The sequence below is a fragment of the Vulpes vulpes genome, chromosome 9 (assembly GCF_048418805.1).
Source record: "Vulpes vulpes isolate BD-2025 chromosome 9, VulVul3, whole genome shotgun sequence".
NCBI lineage: Eukaryota > Metazoa > Chordata > Mammalia > Carnivora > Canidae > Vulpes > Vulpes vulpes.
The window spans coordinates 3,135,620-3,161,689 of NC_132788.1; the positions used below are offsets into that span (position 1 = coordinate 3,135,620).

A 26,070-nucleotide genomic window follows, 5' to 3' on the forward strand; every position below is an offset into this window, starting at 1 on the left:
TTGAGCCCAGCCCCAGCAGCTTGCAGTCCTGCAGGAGCTCAAGTGACAGGCCACCAGGGAGGGCACCAGGCAAGGGATCACAGGGTGCCTAAGGAACTACCCTGGAAGCAAGGACCCCAGGAGAAAAAGTGTCAAGTGCAACCATCGGGGTCCTGACCCCAGGGCCTCGCATCCCACAGACATGGCACCTCTGCCCTCTGACCCTGAGCTGAGAGCGGGGGGCAAGGTGGGGGGCCTGGTGGGAGCACAGTGAGCCTCACAAAGAGAAGTAAGTACCCTTGTGCTAGAGCAGACCTCGCAGAGCACCAGGCGCTGGTCAGCGCTGCCGAGTGAGGAACCCAGCCAGATGCTGCCTGGCGGTCCCTGCAGACCAGGAGTGGCTGGCTCGGGCGTGTCTTTCTCTATATTCAGGAGGTGCCGTGAGTCAGTGGTACACTAAGCCCCTGCTGGACACTGTCTATTTTTTTCACAAACAAGGAGTTTAATCTAGCACATTATTTCCTGAAAAAAAAAAAAAAAATCCCTACAAGTGGTTAACAAGTCCAAGGGTAAGTACCAGGTAAATGCAGACCTTAGAGCCGAAGGACCGACACAGATATAGAGGATGCGTGTCCTCCTCCCGTGACGCAAGGGAGCCTGTTCTCCCCCCGCACCCGCACAGACACATCTCATACCACTGGGTGTTTGTTTTGCACCGGGAGGTTTGAGGAGTGGCGAGCAAAGAGCCTTTCTCTGGCTACCACTGAGACGGAACATCCCTCAGTGCTTACCGTCCACTTGTAAATCTCCTGAGTCACTACGTGTAGAGGTGCTCATTCTTCCTAGTGGACGTATCCATCCTCTTCATACTGATTGGTAAAGACCTTTTACATATGAAGGATGTAACCTAGCTGATCTTTCCTCACTTTTTGTGTTTTGTATATTTAATTTTAATGTGGCTAAATCAATGATTTTCCTTTAAGGTTTCTGGCTTTTGTTGCTGGCTGCCCCTGCTGAGTTCTCCTCACACTTTGCTAATGACCTGATTTCTCTGAAGACAGCAAAAGTAACAGGATAAATCCTGCTCTGGCCTTAACTCTGGTGGAAGACAGGGCATGACAGGGAGGTGGAGTGCAGTGGATGCCTAGGAGAGCGAGCAGCAGCGGCGATGGCCCCGGGGGAGAAGGCAGGAGCGAATGCCATCTATAAGCTGAAGCTGGAGGAGTCAGATTTTATGAGCACGATACTTAAAGGCCAGATGTGGAAAAGGTGGCTCTCGTAAGTACACCTGTGACTGCCGACAGAAAAGGAGGCGGATATGAGAACGGGCTGAACTGGGAGCTGGGTGCTAACTGTGCTCTTAACAAGGAAAAGGAGGCACAGTCAGTTAAGCATCCGACTTTTTTTTTTTTTTTAAAGATTTTATTTATTTATTCACGAGAGACAGAGAGAGAGAGGCAGAGACACAAGCAGAGGGAGAAGCAGGATCCTTGCAGGGAGCCTGATGTGGGACTCGATCCCAGGACCTCGGGCTCACACCCTGAGCTGAAGGCAGATGCTCAACTGCTGAGCCACCCAGGCGTCCCAAGCATCTGACTCTTGATTTCAGGTCAGGTCGTGATCTCAGGGTCCTGGGATCAAGCTGAACCTTGGATTCCATGCTCAGAAGCAGTCTCCCTCTTCCTCTGCTCCTCCCCCAGCTCGCATGCCCTCTTTCTCAAATAGGTATATAAACCATAAGAAGAAAAAAAAAAAAAAAAAAAGGAAGAAGGTCCAGTTGTGCAGGCACAGGGCAGTCAGTGTATAGTTCCTCCCCACAGGCAGGGGCTGGTGTTCCCTGTGTGGGGTGGAGGGGAGATGACACTGAATCATCACAGGAAGGAAGCAGAACAAGGTGCCAATGCTAATGCCTACTCTCAGCCCTGTGGCTGATGGTTACATAACCTGCCAAAGTGACCTGGCCGCCGGTGGTGCTGTTGCTGGTGGTGGCGCTGGTTCCCAGCCCAGGCAGTCTGGGACCAGAACCAGTGCAACTCCACAGCTGCCTTACCAAAGTGACAAGACACAGAGATAAAGCCCAAGTGCTAAATTTACTTAACCACAACAAATCACACACCTTCGCCAGTTCCCTACATCAGGGATCAGCAGCCTCAGGAAGTGGGAGGACACACAGGCCACCGGGGACATGAAGCTCTGGGAAAGCTGTCCTGCTCTATGCACAGCAGGACTATTGCAGTAAAGAGAGGACATCTTAAATACAAATGCTTAGGTCTTAAACTTGCCACCTACATTCCCGTCCCTGGATCTTATAAATCATACTTTTCCTTCTTAGCAAACATCAGCCACATGGAGGGACTGCAGCCTCTCATTACAACAGGAGCGAGAAAGGGTAAGAGCCCTGGAATGAGGACAGGCAGGGGTCTTGGCCACCAGAGGGCCCAGGAGGCCGCAGGTCTGGGGGTGGAGGCAGGCTGGGGTGGGATGTGCAGCCCGGGAGCCCGAGGGTGACTTCCCCACCCTCCCTAATCTTGGCCCAGCCTCAGAATCTCCTCTCAGTGGAGGTCCTTTGTTAGAAAGCACGATGCTCACACAGAGTGCTCACACAGAAGACAGGAGAGAAGAGAAACCCACCTTAGACATATTTCGCCTGTCTCTGTGATGTTGGGGTGCCAGATCCTGGTCAGGCATTTCACTTTGGGAGGCTGCAACACAGAGAGAAAGAGATCACAGGCTCTCCAAATCATGCCTGCTGCCACAGACCCCATCTAGCCCCTCGTTGCACTGCTTACTTGGCACTCAGCTTGACTGGCCAGCCAGTCTTCAAGTTTGGACCTGTGTCACCTGGGCGGGAGTGTCTTCACACTGCATCCACAGGTGCTAGTCAGCCTCACGAAGCCTGCCTGTACCCCTAACACAACACGACCCTTCTACAATCCCAGGGCCTGAGGCTTTGTGGGGCTGGCAGCTGGGCCTCGGCCACCTCTGACCCACCCCGCCAGGGCTGTGCAGGAGCCTAAGCTGAGCTCCAGGCCCAATCCACAGATGCCTGTGCTCTACGCTGCGGAGCTGTGGCTGAATGGGACTGCTCCTAGCAGTGGTAGCTGGGTCCCTGTGCATGTGTTTCTGAAGATGCTATTGCCATGTACATTGTCCCACATCCAAGTCTGAGTCTGCTTTATGCTTACAGGAGGGAGAGAATGAAAATGAGTATGTGGGAGTAAGGCACATCGATAATCGCTTATCATGAGGCGTGTTTAGATAAAGCTGTTCTTTTAAAGTGACTCTAAATACGAGCAATCCATACTCATTTAAGACAAAAAGACAATGAAAACACAAGGCAAGATCTCTGACTTTCCTTTTGTTGTATATAATTCCACCCAGAAATAATTTCTATGAACAGCTGATACACATCTTGTGAGCCTGTCTTCGAGGCCCCAGAGATGCGTGTGCGCGTGCACATCCATTTTTCTTTATGGGAGTGGGGATGTGTGCTCTCCATCTCTTCAGGCTCATTTCTGTCACCACTTCAGATGGCTTTGGGCTTTCTCATTCTTCATGGTACCAACGCTAGCATTTCACAGGCAGTTCCTATTACTGGACATTTAGGTTGCCTCCCCCCTCTACCACGGACTGGACCAAATCAGCGCGCTCATCTCTGCTCACTTCTGTGGGAAAGATCTTCCTGGGATGAAGTCCAGGTAGAGAAACTGCTAGTCAGGGCACATAAGCATTGTCTGGCCAAGTCTCACAGACATGTCATCTCACAGACATTCTTTGTTGGGGGCGGGGAGGGGAGGATGTTTTCCATGTTTATCATTTGGTATTAATTTGCATTTATGATGCTATTCTTCTGTAAAGTCCTAGTAATCAAATTTTTGTCTTTGTTACCAACCACTCAGACTCTCCTGCACATTTTCTAGTACGTGAATCGTTTCATCATTTTATTTGCACAAAACAGACACATTTTTCCAGCACTCTTTAAGTTTCCTACTGATTTTAAGACACCATAACATCAAGAAACTCGCCCAGATCATTAATCCAAGTATGAATGTAGGTGTCCAAGGAGTACAGAATTTAGGTTCAGAGTGAGTTTAAGTTAATTTACTAGGCTCTACTTTGCTTTTCTTCAAGTAAACGGGAATGGCTTTGAGAGAAAGTATGCTAGTTGTGCATTTCCAGCAAGGCCTTTGGGTTGAGGGAAGGCCAGCACTACAGGGCTGTATGAACCTCCCTAAGCAACAATACAGTTTCCATACCGCGTAGACAGAATCACCAACTTGGCTTCGGAGAGAACCTGAAGGCTCTATCTCCCTCCCTTCTAGAGCGCCTGTGACATACCTGTCACCCACCTAGCGTTCACTGTATTTCCAAGTATCCAATTGTATATGCCCCTCTCTTCCTTGCCCCTTCACACCCTCTGTAGTCAGATGTTGGCACAGACATCTCTCCTGTCAGTGGTCCTCTTACTACCTGTGATCCCCAGGCAGGAGAACAGATCAGAACCGTGGACCCAGATTCTGACACACACTTTCCAAACAGAACTCATAGACCTGACCTCACCGCTCAACAAGACAGACAAGAAACACCCAGCTCCACCTACTTGGCATCGCCACCTGCCCCACCACAGGCAAAGAGTTTAATATATGACAGCCACTGCATTGCAAACCAACAGGGAAGAAGGGATTCTTCAGTGCACAACTGGCTAATCATCTGGAAAAACACAGTTAGGTCCCCACGTAAGAGTTGTACTGCAGGGGCGCCTGGGGGGCTCAGTCAGTTAAGCATCTGCCTTCGGCTCAGGCTGTGATCCTGGGGTCCTGGGATCAAGCTCCGCATTGGGCTCTTTGCTCAGTGGGGAACCTGTTTCTGCCTGCCCCTCTGCCTGCTTGTGTTCTGTTAAATAAATAAATAAAACCTTAAAAAAAAAGTTATACTCCAGATGCACTAACCACAAATGATACAGAACTATAAGAGTACTGGAAGAAAATGCAGATGAATTACTTTGGGATCTGAAGGCCTGTTTTAAGCATTTCACAACCAAGAAAAACTCATGAAAGACAAGTAGATTTTAGTATGGTGGTGAAGCAAAAAAAAAAAAAACAACCCAAAGTTTTACAAAATAAAAACAATAAAAGACAAAGGAAAAACAGAAAAATCTTCACAGTACAACTAAAAAAATAAAGAAAAAAGTTTATATAAATTCTAGCTGAGAACTCTTATAACAAATATCCCAATGGAAAAAAGACTAAGGACATAATAACAGGTCATAAAGAACAGAAAAAGCCAATAAATAGGAAAATATATTTAGTATTCTACTTACTTAAGAAATGAAAACTCAAATGACAATTAGATACCATTTATTTCCTCCCAAAATGGCAAAAAGAAAATCAAAATACTCCATCTTCGTGAGGAAAAAGGGCATTTTCAAAGAGTAACGGTGAGGAAGCCACTGGTGTAATAACCTCTCTGGGGGCTAATTTACTAGTATTGATGAAGAGCTTTAAAATTAGCATCAAATACTCCATACCCGGAACTCCACTGCTATGGATTCATGCAAAGGACAGAGGCAGAAGCGCATGAGCTGCTGTCTGGGACGTGCACAACAGTACTGCTTACACCCGCAGTCAGCGGGTAACAGCCTATGCACCAAATGCAGATGTGGGCTGTTTCTGCATAGGATCTAATCATGGTTTCTCCATTTTGAAAAGACTGTTTAAAAAAACCTCACATATTTTATGGAAGAAAAAACATATATGTGATAGAGACCATTTATGGTTCACAAAGCCTAAAATATTCACTATTTACAGAAAGTCTGGTTCATACTGTCAAAAACTGGTCAACTAGTGACCAACAACAAAGGACTGACTTAAAACTATGACGGATCACACAATGAAGTGTTCCTATTAATGATGATGTAATGATACATTAATTAACATGAGAACATTTGTTCATCACATTTTAATCTTAAAAAACCCCAAGTTACCAAGTTATGTGTAGCATGGTCCCTTTTATATGTATGTTACCCATAATATACATCAGAAAGTCAACGGTGAGCATCTCTCAGTGGAGAGGGAACAGGTGATTAATATCTCATTTCGGCCCAGCCATACTTTCTCAGTATCTTAAAAGGATACGTTTCATGCGAGGAAGAGGGGAGTGGGAGTTCAGTTCACTTGAAGTATCTCTGGCTCCCCCCTTACCCTCTCTGGGGCTGGTCATGACCATGTCTCTTGATTTGGTTATATTATGAAAATTGTGTGAGGGGAAAGGAGCCTGGGTGGCTCAGCAGGCTGAGTGCCCGACTTTGTTTCGGCTCAGGTCATGATCCTGAGGTCCTGACATCAGGCTCCACGCTCTGAAGGGTATCTGCTTGTGTCCCCTCTGCTCCTCCCCCCACTCTCTTATTCTCTCTCTCTCATAAATAAATAAAATCTTTAAAAATATGCATGAGGGGACGTAACGTGTCACTGCTCGGAGGAAACTAGAGGCAAAGAAGAAAAAGCCGTGTCCTTCCTCCTGCTTTAGCGCACGGCTGCACCAACCAGCGCACAATCGACATGGCAGGGGAGCATCATAGGACCCTGGGACTACGACACCACGTGAGGCCCTGCTGCTCCTCTGGGCATCCTGATCGCATAGGGATCCCCACTGCTGTGTCACCACCCTGGCTCATCACTGTGTCTGTGCTGTCCCCCAGGAGACTGGGGTTCTTTTTTTTTTAAAAATATTTTATTTATTTATTCATGAAAGACCAAGGCAGAGGGAGAAAGAAGCAGGCTCCATGCAGGGAGCCTGACGTGGGACTCGATCCCGGGACTCCAGGATCACGCCCTGGGCTGAAGGCAGATGCTCAACCAATGAGCCACCCAGGTGTCCTGAGACTGGGGTTCTTAAAAGGCCAGGGTCTGACATAAAACCTCGCACGTTTTGAAAACTTGCTTCATGTCATGAAATAATTTCAGCCAATGTCTTAGAGGGATCACAAGGCAGGCTTGAGGCTGTGAGGTAAAGTACAGGGACAAAAGGACAAAGAGCCAAAGGAAAACCTCAACTTTAGCTGCTGAAGTGAAGGGGCATTGAGGGAGTAGGGATACCAAACAGGTATTTTCTTTCTTTTAAAAAGTTTATTCTAGGGCAGCCCCGGTGGCGCAGCAGTTCAGCACCACCTTCAGCCCAGGGTGTGATCCTGGAGACCTGTGATCGAGTCCCACGTCGGGCTCCCTGCATAGAGCCTGCTTCTCCCTCTGCCTGTGCCTCTGCCTCTCTCTCTCTGTCTCTCTCATGAATAAATAAATAAAAATATTTTTTAAAAAAAGTTTATTCTAAAATAATGATCTATTTTACTGAGCAAAAGTTTTTCAGAATGACACTCTCAATAAGAGACCTTAATTGAAGGAGCTATTAGGGTCAGGAGTTTTTAGAGAGTCCTTACAAAGTACAAAAATCATATAAAGTTATGGCATAAACACAAATGAGCCCGAGACAGCCCCAGAGCATTCTCAGGCTGACCTTCTAAAAGGCGGCTCTCTCCTTAGCAAATGAAACAGAGGCGCCTAAAGTTCACTCAAATGCCTGCAACCTATGCATTTTCATATGCTGGTTTCATTTTCTACACCGTAAGTCTGCGGGGGTAGAGAGTGCCAACCCCTGGACAAAAGTGTACTGTGTGTGTGTGGGGGGGGGGCAGCAGGCTCTCAGAGCCCTGGAAATATAGCGTAAGACACCCCCAGGCTCCCCTTCCGGCAGCTGCCAGTCTAGTGCAGAGGGACACTGAGGATTATACCAGCAGGGATCCAACCACAAAAAAGGTAAACACAAGTACCTCTGTATGGGTCAGGCACCATGTCACATGGTTTCCCAGGGACGGTGCCACCCCCCACTCCTTGCCGTGAGCTAGTGATAGTCGCCGGCCTGGCAGTAAGGCTGCTGTGCGGCCTCAGCCTGGACATGGAGGCGGAGAGGGCAGGCAGGGGCCGCAGGAGCATGGAGTGGAAGAGGCCCTAACAGTGGCAGGGCAGGGTCTGGGTCCACTCCAGAGGGGCTGGCCTCTCAGTGCCCCTGGCGTGAGAACACGGGTTTCGCTTCTGATGAAATCAAACCAGTGTATCATTTAGAAATTTCCCATAGGAGACAGAAACTAAATATAAGAATATAAAACCATCGTAAGTCCCCAATTAATATAAGAAACATGTCCTCGAGGCTCAGTGGTTTTCTATCCTGCCTCTCCGTTTCTTGAAGAAGTCACACAGGGACAGGACAACATGACAAACGTGTTCTCACACCAAGTGGCCACTGGTTTGGGGGAAGGTCGCCCGTTCGGTAGCTGGGCAGGCCTGGACAAGAATCCGCTTCAACAATGGAGCCGTTTATTCTGGCAAAGCTAACAAGGTACGTCCTTAACTCTACCTCTCTGGACCCTAACTTCCTGACGTGTGAACATGGGAGCACTCACGTCCCCAGGAAACTACTGGAGAACGACATGAGGGGAGTGAGTGGGGGCACCTGGCACATAAAAGCTCCTAAGAAAAATCGGTTCCCTTGGTGTCTTCTCATGCTCTGCTCTCTTCCAATGCTGGGAACGAGAGGCCCTGCCAACTAAATGATGCCTAATGCTCCTGAATCAGGGGTCCTCAGATTCCTGCCTTATCTCACAAGTCGGCCAGCTCATGCTAAGCCCTTCCCCGAGCCATCCTCCTCTTCAAACACTCACTGCCTCTCCGAAAAGACGGTGTCACATACTCACCACCCATTAGCATTCTTCCAATGAGGAGTCCTTAGAGAGGGCAAACGTCCAGACAACAGAAAGGTCTGGAATTTTAAGTGCCTGCCGTATGGCTGGCTGTTTCCAGAAAACATCAAACTAGCCCCTGGAATTCTAAGCATCTGTACTGAAACCAAACCTCTCCAAGTGCGTCTCACCTGAGGGAGCCCAGTGTTCTGTGAAGCGAGGCCCCTCAGTGTGTGACTAGGGGCACAGAGGACGTGAGCAGGGAGCTGGATGGATGGACAGACAAGACCTGAAATGCACATTTTCCCGTCTTTGCTTAAAAATTAATTTTTTTCTTCTGAGGTTGCCAACTCTTTCCCACCCTCATAAACTATATGCAGAAAGAACTTTTAATGTAGTAGTCTAGTAAAGACCAATTCCTTAGATAAAAGTTTGGCTTTAAATAAAAAAGTGTGACAGCCACTGAACTGTGCCCTGGTGGTGGGGCCAGGGCCTGGGGCAGGGGAGCCTAATCTCACTTGTCAGACAGTAGGAACAGTCACTGCAGGCAAACTGCTGGGGCACGTGGGAGTCCCCCGTACCCATAGCCTCAGGTTAACAAGAGACTTGATTTTATCATCAGATTTTATTTTGCTATCTGATAGGCCTAGAGAGGGAAACATTAGGGGGTTGCTTACACATATAAACATATTTATATACGTAATTGTGGAGTTGTTCAGATCTGTCCCTGGTTTCTCAGTGCAAAACCCTCAAATCTGAGTTGCTCATTCATCCTCACTACTTCTCAACCCCGATTCTTCCTTCAAATCGACTTGGTCAATCCACCACTCCCAGGGTGCTAGTTCTCATTTCGGTGCGTATTAACACAGTTCCAGAGATTCTGAGGTCATCTAAGAGTCAACCCCAAGTCAGGACAATTCCAATCTTATATCTCCTGAATTGCTCAACTGGCCTGACCCCTTTCCCAAAGTGATTCTCTCCCTTCCTTCTCTGAATTCCCATATATTAGTTTCCTGGCACTGCTCTGTATCTCTGCTGTCTGCTACTTATGGCTTTTATCATTTTAGGGTAACTTTCTACACTTTTTCTCACCTTCCTAATTGTTAAGTTCCTTAAAAGTAAGGATAGAATGTGACAGTACTTGGTATAATTATTACCTAGGTGGGTCTCTGAGAGATTAACATGTAGCTCCGGGTATAAATTACTTATGGTTTAAAACTATGAGTCATTCCTCTTTTCTAAAATTGTAAAATTACACCTTGGGAATTTTGTTTATTTAAACAGAATTTTCTGTTTAAATAAAATGCTTTCTTCTCCAGTGCCAGAATTTACCGAAGAAACTGACATGAACTATTCAGGCAGCCCCCAGTGAGGGTGCCAGCCTTGGGACAGCTGCCCCAGCCTCGGCAGAGCCGTACTCCCAGTGCACACTGCCCGACACACAGCACTCACAAGGGCTTGTTGAGAAATGAATCTCTCTCCGAAGGCTCTGAATACTGCCAATGAGTACCATTAATTACAGAAATATGGGCCATTCTGTACTTGGCCTCAGGACTGGGGGGACCCAGGGCAGGGGGGTGCTGGGCCCTGTGATGGCCACCGGGCCACGCGAAGGGGAAACAATGGCTCAAACGCAAGCTACTCACCACCATGTTGTATGCATCAGGAACTTCAGTTTCAAACTGAAATTTTCCACCCTGGTAGTAACCCTCATCTATCAAAAACACAAAACAAAACAAAAAATCCTTAAAATCAAAAAAAAGGAAACAAAAAGCAAACACTATGTTAGGATATGGCAAATACAGAGAATCAAGAGTTAAATGACAGGACTGCAGGGTTGCTTGTTACTTCACCAAATCCTGCCCCTGCCCTAATGATGAACTCCACTCAGCTCCCCACTGGCCTGCCTGCTGTCACCCCACTAGCCAGGCTCCCTAGGGAGGTGTCAGCACCCTTCGAGGGAGCTGGTTCCTCTTGCTCAGTCTCCCAACACCTGTCAAAGGGGCTCTGTTCTCACCTCGGCCCACCCCACCCCACATCACAGCACCCGTGAGCCCCCTCCAAGCACATCTCATGACAGGTAACCATCCAGTTTGAGCTGCAGGATCATCTGTTCGCTGCTGGTCACTCCATGAGAACGTCCATTCCGAGGGGTGCTCCAGGGCCTGGAGACAAGCAGTGGAGCACACAGACGGAATCCCTGCCTCAGCGAGTCCACAGTCAACACCTGCGGGCTGGCTGGCTGAGTGCTGGCTGCAGCCTTCTCAACAGAGCGGGCCCTCTGGAACAGGGCTGGTGGACATGCAGGAGATGTCTGGGGTTAGGGCAGCACTGGGTCAGACCCCCAGTGCAGTCCCAACTCAGCCTCTTCTAGGGTGGGCCCTGGGGTGAGCCTGGCCTGCAGGTGCATTGTAAACGCTCCTGGCGCTGCTGCCAGCAGGGGGCGCTCCACCACAAAGGTGCGTGAACCTGAACCTGAACCTGGCACCCCCGGCCCTGAAGAATCTGAACTTCACAACTTGACAAAATTAACATCATCTTTAAAATCAAAGTTCAATTTCACCCCCAAATATTATCATTGTGAACAAATCAGCCACTGTACATCTTACTGCTTCCCTCAGCTACTGACATAAAACGAACATTTAATAGGAAGTTGTTAGTGTTCAATAAATCATCATTAAAAAAACGTTTTGGAGACTGTGTCAACATTTACATTGCCCAGCAGGTAAAACTAACATTGCCTAGACCCCAACGGTTCTGTTCCTTGCCAGTGTGACAGAAGAGAAATACGCTATTTGTTTTACGTTACGGTCAGCTGAAGAAAAGTAGTGAGGCTGAAATTCATTTCATATTAAGTCGTTTTAAAAATTAGAAGTAACTGATGTTCTTTCAGTATCCTTTTATTACTGAAGTACCCACGTTCTCATTACCAATATGAAACAGCTCTTAAGAAGATTAATGTTTGACTTTTATATTTATTACAATGTTTCTTAGTCTGCTGTTTGTCTTTTGAGTTTGTGGTTTAACTAGTTTTCACTTTTGAGAAGCCAGTCTTCCTGTGGTTTCTGTCTTTGGTATTACGCTTAAAGACATCTTTCCCAACCAAGATTATAGAAACACTTGATTTCTCGGTCTTCTCTCGGCGATCTTGTGCTCATCCACTCATAAGGTGGTGTGTCTTTTCTCCTTGCTTGCCTAACATCACATAGCATTTATTACTCTACCCTTCCTCACTTATCTGACGTGTCCATTTCTAGTGCTTCCAAGTGCACCTGGATTCGTGACTGGCAGTATCGAGTCTTTGGAAAAGACTTTCTTGGGGAAAAAGATTACCTCCAGATGTAAGAACTTTCCAAACAAATGGTATCTTAGGTATGAAATAATCAGAGCACACCCTTGCTTTCCAGAAGCTCTGTGGACACTAGGCTCCCGTGTTGCACGGCAGTCACTGCAGCAGAGTGGCCTAGCACTGGGCTCTGCAACCCGTGTGGCCATGCCCTGCGCGCCATGCCCTGGCTTCTGGTGCAGTGCTCCATCTGCTCGCCTCTCTTCTTGCTCCTCAAAGCTGTGCTCCAGCCACTCCATCCTGCCATACCTCTGTGGCTTTTCTCTAGCTGCCTTTCCATTTCACAGATATATAGTTTCAACTCCACTATCAACCATTTTCAAAGAAACTATGATTTGGTCTAACTGGGTTTTGATTTTACCATATTCCTCTGCGCTAGTCAAATTGTCATCTAAATCATTAGAATTATATCAACTCTGAACCCACTGAAAATAAGAAAACAAGCAGAGAGTTCTAAATTTTTTCTATTTTATGAAATACATCTTTCAGGAAAACGATCAGCTTTTGAGCTAGTACTGCTTTTTTCCTCTTCTAAGGTACAAATAGCTTTTGGATCTGATCCACCCTGGTTTTGAATTTGCCTAGAAACGCCATAGTCCCGCTTAAAAAGCAGCCAGGGAGCAGGCTGGACCCAGAGGAAACTCAAGAGCATCTCTTGTTTCCTGTGATTTTCTCAACAAAGGCCCCAGTGAAGAGTCCCTGCTGATCCATCTTTCCGGTCTGGCTCCCAGGCTGGCACCTGACAGGGTGGAGACTGAGAAGGACCAACACAACTCTGGAGCCAGAGGGCAGAGGGGTCATTTAGAATGTCTGTAACCCAGTGTGCACCACATCCCAGTCTGGGACAGGCCCACTACATCACTACCCATGGGTGCTGTGGCTGAAAACATCCTGCTTCTCAGATAACTGGGCATTCACATACAACAATGAAATGCAGTAGGAGAAGTTCCTGGCATCCATGTCTCACTGGTCCAGCCTATCCAGGCTACCCAGGGCTACAATGACAAGAGCCATCTTTCCCTCCTCTTATATCTGGGAACTCATTCCCTCCTGCCTTCTAGGAATCACACACTACTATCTCTTAGCCAGGTTAGAGGGATTCCTGGGAGGAGACTGTCCAAGGAGTAGGAGAATCCAAACAGCTTCCAGAGAATCCAGTCCTAGGTGGCCAGTGTCCACATGCATTCTCTCCTACAGTTTAGCTCCCTGATGGTCTCAAGAGGTCAGAAGTCCTGCAAGCCCCATCTTTCCCTTTCCCTTCTCACAGCTGCTCCCACTGGGAGCAGAAGGCTGACCTCTCAGCTCTCCTCTTACCACAGTGCACTGCCCCCAGGCACAAACATCCCAGAAGGCAAACATCACAGGAAAGCCCTCTGAATGGAGGTACAAGGCAGGGCTGTGCTTCCCTATCCTACACTCAGTTCTGTTAAGGGCAAAGTAGGGTGTTATAAATAAGACATCCCAGTTCATTTTGAATGCCTTAAATTCAGACACATTGTGGAGTCTGATGGAAGGGATGATTAAAATTTCATTTAGCAACTTCAATCCCTAGACTAATGTAAAAGAACATATTGTCCTCATGAGAAACAAAACGGAGCCAGTAAGCCACAGGCACAGCACGATCTTCCGCCCAGGTAACTGGCTCCATGCCTCACCTACCTGCTAGGAATTACACTCAGAAGAGAGGTGGTTGATGGCACATCTGGTACATCACATCTCACCCTGAGAGTGAGTCTGACTGCTGACTGGGCTAACAACTGGAACTAGTTCTGCCTATTAATGCAGTAGATAGATAGTTCTGATGAACTGAAGGAGCTAAATCTGCAGCTTCAAGCTTCTGAGGAAATATAAAGCATAAGTTTTTATATTGGTAAGGGTAGGACAAAATCAATAATATCACAAAATTCTCAACTCTTGCTGAGAATTTCAGATAAAATGAGATGTTTCCAAGTGGAGAAAGGTATGATTAAGGATCAGTTGACAGGACTTGGGAAAGTGGTTTTTGTCAACGTCTCGGAAACTGATGCTAAGGGACTCTGATGACTGTTTGGAATGTCTTTTCCAAGTCAGGTGGGTTCCAATTCTCAGCTTTCAACAAAACAGAAGAAGGACCCTAATCTAGTAATCAGCAGAAAGATCAAGAAAATATCTCCTATGATTTTTGGCCTCTAACTTTGACATCCAAGGATGGAATGTCATAGCTGTAACAAAATACCTTTCAGGCCTGTCTGAACAAGCAGTTCTCAGTGTCTACATTTATAAAACAAAATGAAGAAAGAAAACTGATACTGAACCCTTCTTTCTACCACAAAGTCATTCACAAATACATCAACTAAAAGCTAATAGTAATAACCCCATCATTCTTAGATACATTTCAGATGAAATGCTATTTTTTTCCCAAAGATTTTATTTATTTATTCAAGAGAAACACAGAGAGAGGGAGAGAGAGGCAGAGACACAGGCAGAGGGAGAAGCAGGCTCCATGCAGGGAGCCTGACGTGGGACTCGATCCCAGGACTCCAGGATCATGCCCTGGGCCGAAGGCAGGTGCGCTAAACTGTTGAGCCCCAGGGATCCCCCAGATGAAATGCTATTTTATGCTTGGTAACCATCAAAGCTTGCAACATATTGTATAGAGTTACTATTCACTCAACAAATATTTGGCAAGTGCTTATGATGTGCCAGGCATTGTTCTAGACACTGTTGACACGTCAGCCAGAAATGTGCCTGCCCTTACAAAGCTTACATTCTGGGCAGCCCCAGTGGCTCAGCGGTTTAGCGCCGCCTTCGGCCCAGGGCGTGATCCTGGAGTCCTGGGATCGAGTCCCACATCAGGCTCCCTGCATGGAGCCTGCTTCTCCCTCTGCCTGTGTCTCTGCCTCTCTCTCTCTCTCTGTCTCTCATGAATAAAAAAAACAAAACAAAACTTACCTTCTAGTGAAAGAGAGACAAAGTAAATAAGGAAATCATCTAATAGATGGAGAAAGAGCTAAGGGAGTAGGAGATGCAATTTTAAATAGGGTGGTAAGAGAGAGCAAAGGCCTGAAACTGAAAAAAAAAAAAAAGAAGGCCATGGGGTGAAGAATACTACAGAGGCTGGAATCACAGCAGGGGAGGGAGGAGCTGAGGCCGAAGAGGCCACTGTGAGAATGCTGGCTTTTATGTAGAGTGAGACAGGGAGCCACAAGAGAGGTCTGGACAGAGGAGGGACAGGCTAGAAGCAGTGAAATGGGAACACTCTGATGCAAGCAACACCAGCACTTGCTGACAGATTAGGTGAGGGGTGAGGAAAAAAAAGAAGCCACAGAAGAGCTGAGTTCTTTGATCCTGCAATCCAAAGGGAAGGTTTGCCAGCAGGAAGATAAAAAGGCCGTGAGGGGTACCACTGTACAAAGTTTAATGTCAGACATGCAAATCTGAAGTTTCATGTCAACATTCAAGTGGAGGTATTGATCAGTAGCGGATAGATCATTCTGGAGCGTGGGGGAGTTTGGGGCTGGTTGGGGGTTCTTGGGAGCTGTTCAGTGTACAGAAGCACTTCAGATTTCAGGAGCTGACTATGGAGGTCCAAGGACAGGACAGAGTCTGAAAGGTCCTCACCTGGAGGGGTCAGGAGAGGAGACGGAGGGGCAGCTGGCACCAGTGGAGGAAAACCAGGAGCCAGGAGTTGGTACAAACAATGACTGGTACCGTTCAAAAAAATGCTTAAGGCCTAAGAGTCTTATAGCTAAAGAAACTTTTACAATAATTTGTGAGGATTTACCATGTATATGTATATATATATATATATATATATATATATATATATATATATATATTTACAGAATAGTATGACGGGGTGACAAAATATTTAGCATAAAAATATTTACATTAGGATAAAATTCTATAGGACAAGTAGAATAAAACTGAATACAGTGACAAAAGGCAGCAATGAACATTTTCCAACCACTGCAACAGAGCTTGTGCATGCTTCTACAAAAATGCGTGATAGTGGGCGTATCCGTGCTATTTAGATTCTGCTGGAAACATTTAAAGAGCAATAATAATACTTCTATCTTTAAATGTCAATATTTACAGCACACTGGAAATTTTACTCTATGCACATTTTAAACCCAAAAGTCAGGGAAAACACCACCCTGGCCAAGATGAGTTTATAGACTGGGGTCATCAAACTTTTTCGGTAAAGAGGCAGAGAGTAAGTACCTCAGGCTTTGGGCTCTGTCACAGACTCTGTCTTGTTTGTTTTTTCATAGCCCTTTGAAAATGTAAAAGTCATTCTCAGCTTGAGGGCCACAGAAAAATTGGCCCAAGTGGGATTTGGCTCACTTTTGCCATGGGGCCCAGTGTGCCCACCCCAACATGAAAATACACAAAGACAAATTTGTCCTAAACTGCAACACAATACACATGAGGTCAGCTCATTTAAGAGGGGAAGCTGGTGTGGGCTGGATTATTTAAGGGGAAGCCTGGGGGTATGCTGTCAGGTACAACCTGGAAATCTGGAGAACACCCGCCATAACATTAAGCACACTGACATGTGAGAATATGGACCGTGGACCTCATGCAGTCACCTGTACTCATGCACATGTTCACTGACCCAGTCACCACAATGCAGTGGGACGGACACAACAGCACTGCTTCAAAGAAGACACTGGAGCGCAAGCAGTAAGTAACCAGCTACACCTCACAGCTAGTAGGTGGCATGGCCACGTCCAAACAAACTGTCTCACTGGGATCGGAGGGTGAGCAGGGCAGAGGAGGCGAAGACAAAGAGACGGTGTCCACGAGGAAGGCAGAGTGGGATCAGAGTCGCAGGCAGGACTGCCACGGGGAGGCCAGGGGCCAAGCCGGAGAGGCAGACAGGTGCTTGGCGGTGCCATGGGGTCAGGAACCAGCGAGGAGCCACAGACAGACACTAAGTCAGCTGTTATGAAAAGGTGCTGAGGTTTAGAGGAAACCATGGACACAACAAGGAAAGAAACAGTAAAGAAGAAACAGAGGCAAACAGAACATCAACAGCTAAAAAAACCCCATAATATCTGAAATGAAAACTTCACCAGATGAGCTCCACAGTGAATCGGACCCTACAGAAATAGGAATTACTCACCATGAAGCAGAGAAAAGTGAACACAGCCTTGTGACCAATGGAGATATAATTTCTATATAGAGGTATTATATATGCAAGAGATATTAATACAGATCATTGCAGTCCCAGGAAGGGGTTACAGGAAAAATATTTAAAGAAATGTTGGTCAAACTATTTCTAAGTTTGATGAAAATCAAATTTACAGACCCAGAAAGCTCAACAAGCCTAGGTGAGGTCAATAACCACATCAAAGCACATCATAGTCAAACTGCTAAAAATGTGATAAACAAACTACCTCAAGAGCAACCAGAAAATAAAATGCATTGCATAGTGTGGAACAAAGAATCAGCACTAATTCCTTATAAGACAGAATACAAGCCACGAGGCAGCAGAATAAGGTCCCAAAGATGCTGAAATCATCACCCAGGAGGGCTGCACTACAGACAAATCCATGCGCGTTTTTTCCGGCAGAAGGAAAATAACAGACAGAAACTCAAACTTCCAACAAGGAATGAAGGTCACTGGTGGGCAGTATGCTGGTAAACACAGAAAGGAGACTGTCTAAAGCTGAGTTACAACATATGTAATGGAGTCGTGAGAACTCTAAGATGAAGGCTAGGGTGAAATGGAAATATCCTGTTATCTGTCCAAGCTTCCACCTTCAGAACTGGAAAAAGAGGAACAAATTAAACTGGAAACAAGCCAAAGGAAGGTAATAAAGATATGAGCAGAAAACAATGTTAGGGGAAAATCAGTGCAGCCAAAAGCTGGTTCTTCAAATCGACAATCCTCTAGGTAACTTGATCAAGAAAACAGAAAACGTTTTCAATAGGAATTAAAGAGGTGATGTTGGGCAGCCCCGGTGGCACAGAGGTTTAGCGCCGCCTGCAGCCCAGGGCGTGATCTGGAGACGCTGGATCGAGTCCCACGTCAGGCTCTCTGCATGGAGCCTGCTTCTCCCTCTGCCTGTGTCTCTGCCTCTCTCTCTTTCTCTCTCTCTCTCTGCATCTCTATGAATAAATAAATAAAATCTTTAAAAAAAATAAAAATAAAGAGGTGATGTCAACACAGGCTCCAAAGAACTGTATAGGACAAGATATTAATTAAGAACAACTTTATATCAGAAAGTCTGAAAATAGGGACAACACCAAAGACACAAATTACCAAAGCTCACTCGACAATGGATAGCCAAAACAGCCCTCTACCTACTGAAGAAATTGTATTCATGCTTAAAATGTTCCCATAAAAACAAAGCATGACATTGCAGAGCTGGGTGGCTTCCCTGATGAATTCTACTGCTGAGGACAGAATTGATCGTAACTCTTCACACAGCATCCCCCTTCATTCTGGGAGACAGCAGCAGAGGGGGAGAAACTAGACCCTTGTGCAACATATAGAAAATGAACTAAAAATGGATCACAGAACAAACTGTAAAACCTTAAGTTAAAAAACTACTTTTTAAAAAACAAAACAGGAGGTCTTTGAATTTCTTGGATCACCTGAGGCAGAGAAAGCTTAGCTCTCTGTATTGGCTCACTAGCCTATATATAATTGGAAAATACAGTTGCTATAATGACCCACCACAAAAATCAGTGGCTTAAACAATACAAATTTATTAACTTCTGTAGATGGGGAAAAAAGAATGGGTGGCAAGGGGCTAAAGTCAGGGAGTGGGCAGGGCTGTGCTCTTTTTAGGCAGCTCCGGGTAAAATCCTTGTCCTTCACCTTCCAGCTTCAAGAGGCTCCTGCTCCATCTTCAAATTCAGTGGCAGCCAATGGCAATGGTGACACATGGAGGACTCTTCAGAGCACTGTGCTAAGTGAACGAAGCCACTTACAAAATGCTACATATTGTTTCAGCCTATTGATATAGCACGACAGGAACAACGACCGCCAGGGGAACCTTCCTGGGCTGATGGAAACCTCCTGTGTCTAGGGTGTACTGGTGGTTACACACGGTGTTTGTCAAGATGCAGAGAACACTCCAGAACAACAGTGAACTGTCAATCAGACCTCTGCTACACATGATTTTTGAAAAAGATTAAAAAAAAAAAAAAAAGGTCTATGCCACATGAAAGGCACTAACAGATGGGACAGGAAACCAAGAGTGATGGCAATTTTTACAATGCGAAAAAGCTAAACAGTTTTATACACATTATATATGTTTTTACTGGTGACCATCAGAATATACTTCAAGCATAATAATGGACAGCTTTAAAAACAGCAACTTAGGGAAGCCCAGGTGGCTCAGCAGTTTAGCACCACCTTCAGCCCAGGGCCTGATCCTGGAGACCTGGGACTGAGTCCCAGGTCAGGCTCCCTGCATGGAGCCTGCTTCTCCCTCTGCCTGTGTCTCTGCCTCTCTCTCTCTCCCCCCCTCTCTCTGTGTGTCTTTCATAAATAAATTAATAAATAATCTTAAGAAACAAACAAACAGCAAGTTAGACATTTAATCTCACTGCCACTTGAGAAAATCTGAGTGCCCTGGGAAAGAATGTGCCTCGGAGTTATGTGTGAGGGGGCAGAAATCAGCCTAAGAATGGTGTGCAGCAGACACACAGGATGGTAAGCAAAGAAGCATCATGTCAACACAGCTCCTAGAAGCAGCCAAGAAAAGAGCAGTGAATGTTTTCCCAACAAAGGTTAGCCCATGCAAAAGCTGATAACTGACAGTATTTAAAAGCTCACATTGCTCTTCTTTCACACGTAAAAAGAGAAGAATTGCCACCTGTATTTCTAGGGTTATCTAAAAGAAGACATTACTAGGAAAAGGCTGTTCCTCTTCAAATTTATCTCCTCAAGATGGTTATCTCCATATTAAAATTAAAAGTCAATCTAGAAAGAACCAGGGAGAGTACGTTCTGGGTCTGAAACCTTGATGTGCTAACCACAAACGACCGAGAAAGTTCTATAGGATTGCAGTATAGGTCAAGGCAAAGGGCCTGCTTCAGTGCTCTGCTCCATCTCAATATCTTTTAAAATCTCCATGACTATTTAAATGTTATTCCAAATATTCCTAAATGGAAAGAAACCCATGTTTCAGGCTTATCAACCATATTCCTTTGTTCAGAAATTGGGATCTTACTGTATTTCGCATTTAGAAACTTTCTGTAAGTGCACAGCTCTGCAACAAACATAAGAAGGGACCATTAACCAAACATTAATAGGGGTAACAGATAAAATTTTATTACTCAATGTAAGCTACACTTTTATTGTCATGTGCCAGTTAGGGAGTTTGGTGGGGTTTTTTGGGGGGGGGGCAGGGAAGGGAGTTTTGTTTTTTTATAAAGATTTTATTTATATGGGAGAGAGTAAGCAGTGGGGAGGAGCAGAGTGAGAGAAGCAGGTTCCCTACTAAGCAGGGAGCCCAATGTAGGGCTCTAACCCAGGACCCTGGGATCATGGCCTTAGCAGAAGGCAGACGCTTAATTGACTGAGCTACCCAGACACCCTCCCAATTAGGGAGTTTTTATAAATTAAATGTTCAAATTAAGAAAATGCAATCTAACAACACATTTAGGAAAAATTTAGGTGAATACACACACAAACAATACAAGATTTACCATGAAGCTATAGAATTCTGTAATCAGAATTTTTATATGTAAATCTGATTAAAAAAAGATGTTATTAACCATTAACCCCCCCCCCCCCACACACACACAAATCTAATAAAGAAATTATATCCAGTTATATAAACCTTACAATTCAATAACAGGACAAACAACCCAATTTTTAAATGGGAAAAATATCTGAACAGACACTTGAACAAAGAAAGATACACAAATAGCAAACACTCACAGGAGAAGAGGCTCAACACCATTAGTCATTAGAAAAAAGCAAATAAGGTCACAATGAAATACATACCCACCAAAAGGGCTAAAATTGAAAAGACTGATAATACCAGTTGTCAGAAAGAATGTAAGGTAAATGGAATTCTTCACTGCAAGCAGGACTGCAAAACAGTACTTACACTCTGGAAAACTATATAGCAGTGTCTTACGAAGTTAAACTTACTCATTGCATGACCCAGTAATTCCACTGCCCGGAGACATAAAAACATACTGGCAAACAAAGACCTGCACACAAAGGTTTCTACAGCAACTTTACACATGATGGTTCTAATGTGGAAACAACACAACACAGGTTATCACCTGGTGAACTGATAAACTGGTATACACTCAAACAGAATTACAACTCATCAAAAAAAGATAATAAATACTGATTAATGCAACACAGGTGAAATTCAAAAGCATTATGCTAAACGTGTAACTTACACTTCACCCAATACTGCTTTGAAAAAGTTCTTTGAATCAATGATCTAAGTTTCCACCTTAAGAAGGTGGGAAAAGAAATAAAATTTTTTAAAAATTAAAAAAGAAAAAAGTGGGAAAAGGGGGCGCCTGGGTGGCTCAGTTGGTTAAGAAACATACTCTTGATTTCAGCTCAGATCATGATCTCATGGTCATGGGATGGGAATCCCATGTCAGGCTCTGTGCTCAGCACACAGTCACGATTCTTTCCCCCTCTGCCCTTCCTCCCACTCATAAGTGCACATAAGTACTCTCTCTCTCTAATAAATAAGTAACATCTTTTTAAAAAAAATAGATAGAAAAAGAAAAGCAAATTAAAAATATAAGGAAGGGAATAACAAAGAGCAGAAATCAATGAAATGGACAAATAATTGAGAAAAACAAAAGTTCTTTGCAATGATCAACTGGCTAAACCCTAAGCTAACATGATCAAGAAAAAGAGAAGACCCACATTACCAATATTGGGAATGAAAAAGGGGACACTGGTACAGATTCCATATACAAGAGTGGAATAAGAATACCCTGAACAACTTTTAAATCAGTAAATTCTAGAATTTATGTGAAACAAATTCATTAGAAGAAAAAAAAATTACTAAAGTTGACTTAATATAGAAGGTGAATGATTGTGTCTATTTTTGAACTCCTAAGTAATAACTTTCCAGAAGAAAACTCTAGGTCCAGACTATTTAACTGGTGAATTTTACCAAATATTTAAATAGGAAATAATACCAATCCTATACAAACTCTCGGCAAAGAGGGAACACTTATTCATTTATTCTACCAGGCTAGCATTGCTCTGATGCCAAAACCAGACAAAATAATCATAAAAAGAGAAAAATAAAAATCAACATTCCTCATGAATACTGACATAAAATTCTGTATCAAAATATTAACAAATTTAATCTACCAGTATAAAGAAGGTGGGTAATGTATTATGACCAAGTGGGGTTCATGGCAGGAACATAAGGTTGATTTAATGTTCAAAAATCATTAAGCGTAATTTACCATATTTACAAAATAAAGGAGAAAAATCATATGATCATGTCAATTGATGCAGAAAAAGCACTAACAAGAATTAAACAAATACAAGATAAAAACTCTCAGCAAATGAGGAAAAAAGGTAACTCTTCAACCTGATAAAGCACATATTTTTTAAAAAATCAACAACTCTGTAACTAACATCATTTTCAGTGAATAATGAGTGCTTCTCCCCTAGGATTAGGAAAAAGGAAAGACCAATGAATGCTCTCACTACCTCTATTCAACACTATACTGGAGGTCACAGCAGTGCAATAAGAAAAAGAAATTAAAGGCATACATACTGGTAACAAAGAAGTAAAAACATCTTTATTACGGATGCAATGATCACGGATATAAAAATCATAAGAATAGGGATACCCAAGTGGCTCAGTGGTTAAGCGCTCGCCTTCAGCCCAGGGCATAATCCTGGAGTCCCAGCATTGGGTCCCTCACTGGACTCCCTGCATGGAGCCTGCTTCTCCCTCTGCCTGTGTCTCTGCCTCTCTCTCATGAATAAGTAAAATCTTTAAATAATAATAATAATAATAATAAAATAAAAAAATAAAAATCCCAAGAATATATTAAGAAGCTACTAGAATTTATGAAGTGAATTTAGCAATATAATAGGACACATGATCAATATATAAAACAAATTATATATTTTTATATAATTAGTAACAAGTGAAATGGAAATTTAAAAAATACCATTTACAACAGCTTAGAAACCGTGAAATACTTGGTGTCATACTCAACAAGTATTTGCAAGACCTACACTGAAAAGTACAAAACACTGCTGAGAGAAAGTAAGGAAGATCTGAGTAAGTGGAGACATTCACATGCTCATGCACTGAAGACAACACTGTGAAGATGTCATTTCTTGCAGAACTGACCTATATTATCAACAATGTCTCAATCAAAATCCCAGCACTGGGGAAATGCAGACTAAAACCAAGAGTGAAATACTATTCATATCACAATACTGAGAAGTATGTACAACAATTGGAATTTCTCATACATTGCTGATCAGTGTATAGTACAACCCATTCAGAAAGTTCTTAAAAAGCTACACAGATCTTCCTGTGACTCAAGTTTCACTCAAATGGAATTAAAAAGAAAATGAATGAATGAAAAATAGGAGTATAAAAAGGATGGCATGAAAATGTTAACAGCAGTTGTATTCATAATAGTGAAAAGCTGAAAAGAATTCAAATGTCCATGAATAGGAAAATGAGGATTAATGGTACAGTCACAAAACAAAAAGAAACCTCTGATATATGCATATGAATTTAGAATCATCTTGTATGAAAGAGGTCAGAGAGAAGAATATACGTATAAGATTCCATTTATATGAAATTCAAGAACTGACAAAAGTCATTCATGGTAACAAATCAAAAAGGAATTTGGGGTGGATAGCCAAGGGGCAAGAAGCTGACTGCAGAGGCAGAAGGGAATTTTGTAAATGCCAGAAATATCTTTAGTGGGGTTATGGTTACTCAGGTGTACACATTTTTTTCAAAACTTACTAAGCCAAACAGTCCAAATTAGTACATTTTGTTTTTTATTTATTTTTTTAAAATTTTTTTTTAATTTTTTAAATTTATGATAGAGAGAGAGAGAGAGAGAGAGAGAGAGAGAGGCAGAGACACAGGCAGAGGGAGAAGCAGGCTCCATGCACCGGGAGCCCGATGTGGGATTCGATCCCGGGTCTCCAGGATCGCACCCTGGGCCAAAGGCAAGCGCCAAACCGCTGCGCCACCCAGGGATCCCACATTTTGTTTTTTTATACCTCAGTAAAATCTATTTAAAAAGTAAAAACTAGGGAGGCCTGGGTGGCTCAGTGGTTGCGTGTCTGCCTTTGACTCAGACTGTGATCCCAGGATCCAGGGATTGAGTCCTGCACTAGGTTCCCCACAGGGAGCCTGCTTCTCCTTCTGCCTATGTCTCTGCTTCTCTCTCTGTCTCTCTCATGAATAAACAAATAAAATCTTAAACCTTTTTTTGAATTTTTTTAAAATTGGAGTTCAATTTGCTAACATATATCATATCACCCAGTGCACATCCCATCAAGCCCCCCCCTCAGTGCCCATCACCCAGTCACTCCAACCCCCTGCCCACCTCCCTTTCCACCACCCCTTGTTCATTTTTTTTTAAGTAAAAACTAAAATAAAAAAAAAGTTATAGAAGTCCATGCTCTCCTCTGCCTAAAAGCTCTACGTTACAGTGGGGCAGGCTGAGGGGATCCTCACAAGTCAGCTGGGCAACTACGACCTGGCCCGGTTTTTCAAACTATCCCTCCAACTTCGCTGAAGACTCCAAGGAAGTATCTCAGCAAGTCTTTAAGTGGCTTTGTCTTGATACATTTCACTTACTAGTATTTTTTCCTACTTTTGAGTTGATGTAGAGACTTTTTTCCCTTTTTAAATTCAGTTATTTTCTTTTCCTCTATTACGAAAACACATTTCCATCTTTTCTCTGAAGAGTACAATGATTCTCAAGCATGAGGGACATTCTAAAAACAAAACTATGGAAATGTTACCAAGCATGAACAGGAACTTTCTTGCCAAGAGCCAGGTAAAAAAGAGCTTTGAGCTTCAAATACAGATACAGTTCTCCCACCATGACAACCAAAATATCTTGATCTTATTAAATACTGAGGGTTCAGACTACTGGCTGCTGTCAAAGAGCCAGTTTCAAAACCATCTGCTTCACATATGGTTAAAACTTTGATCACTTAGGTGTATCTCTATCATTTCTTCCCAATACTAAGAGGAGCATGACTCCAAAAGTTGTTTTAAGACCATGATATTAGACAAGTTTTTAGGGATGGCAGATCTCTGCCACGTTTCTCTTAAAAACAAAGGGCAGGAGCCACAGCAGCTTTTCGACTCACTAATACCGCAAAACAAGGGCATACACATAGCATCTGAAGTGCTTGCTGAGCACACAGCTCAGTGTGATCATCGCGTCCCTGATGTGCGCTTACTACAAATATAAATACTAATAAGGTATGAAGTAGTTACAGGAAACAAAACACAAGGTTAACTTTTTTTTTTTAATCTGATGGAACAGTGAATATCAAAACTGTTAACAACTGTGTTCCACCTTCAAGAATAAGAACATCAAAGATGGTGTCATGTACATAATCTTAGTAACATGACATCCATGTAATTCCATAAAAAAAAAAAATCAGTTAGAAAAAGAAAAAACAAAGGAGAAATTCTTATTCAGAGGCTGGACCCGACACAAAGCCATGTAAGATGGTAACAAGCCCAGTAAATTCAACAAAGGCCTCTGAGTGGCTAGGAAGGACCATGGAGCCCATGCCTGGGCAGAGGGCAGAGCACAGAATCCCTGCCAGACACTGAAAATGCCCTGGAAAAGCAGACTAGAGAAAACGTTTCTACTACAAACACACAGTCTGAGGCCACTTAGTATATACAGAACCAATCTCAATCACCACAGTAATTTCTGAAAATACTCTGCATTACTCAACAGTAATAGTATATGATGTTCGGAATGGTGACCCGGAGTCACCAAGAAACATTAAAGTGTACTCAATACCCCTTGCTAAAAACAGCACAATGTACAATGTTTTATGGAG

The 26,070-nt window shown here is 44.0% G+C and overlaps 1 protein-coding gene across 2 annotated transcripts in view; it reads right to left on the reverse strand.

Annotated features, from left to right (window-relative positions):
* UBE2F (ubiquitin conjugating enzyme E2 F (putative)) overlaps window positions 1–26,070 on the reverse strand; it is a 56,336-nt gene that overhangs the window by 12,046 nt on the left and 18,220 nt on the right. For both annotated transcript variants that reach the window (XM_072719038.1, XM_025984339.2), the window contains exons 5-6: window positions 10,354–10,421; window positions 2,611–2,681 (exon numbers count right to left, since the gene is read on the reverse strand). In XM_072719038.1, the coding sequence (XP_072575139.1) occupies window positions 2,611–2,681; window positions 10,354–10,421 (139 nt within the window). The remainder of the gene's footprint in view (window positions 1–2,610; window positions 2,682–10,353; window positions 10,422–26,070) is intronic.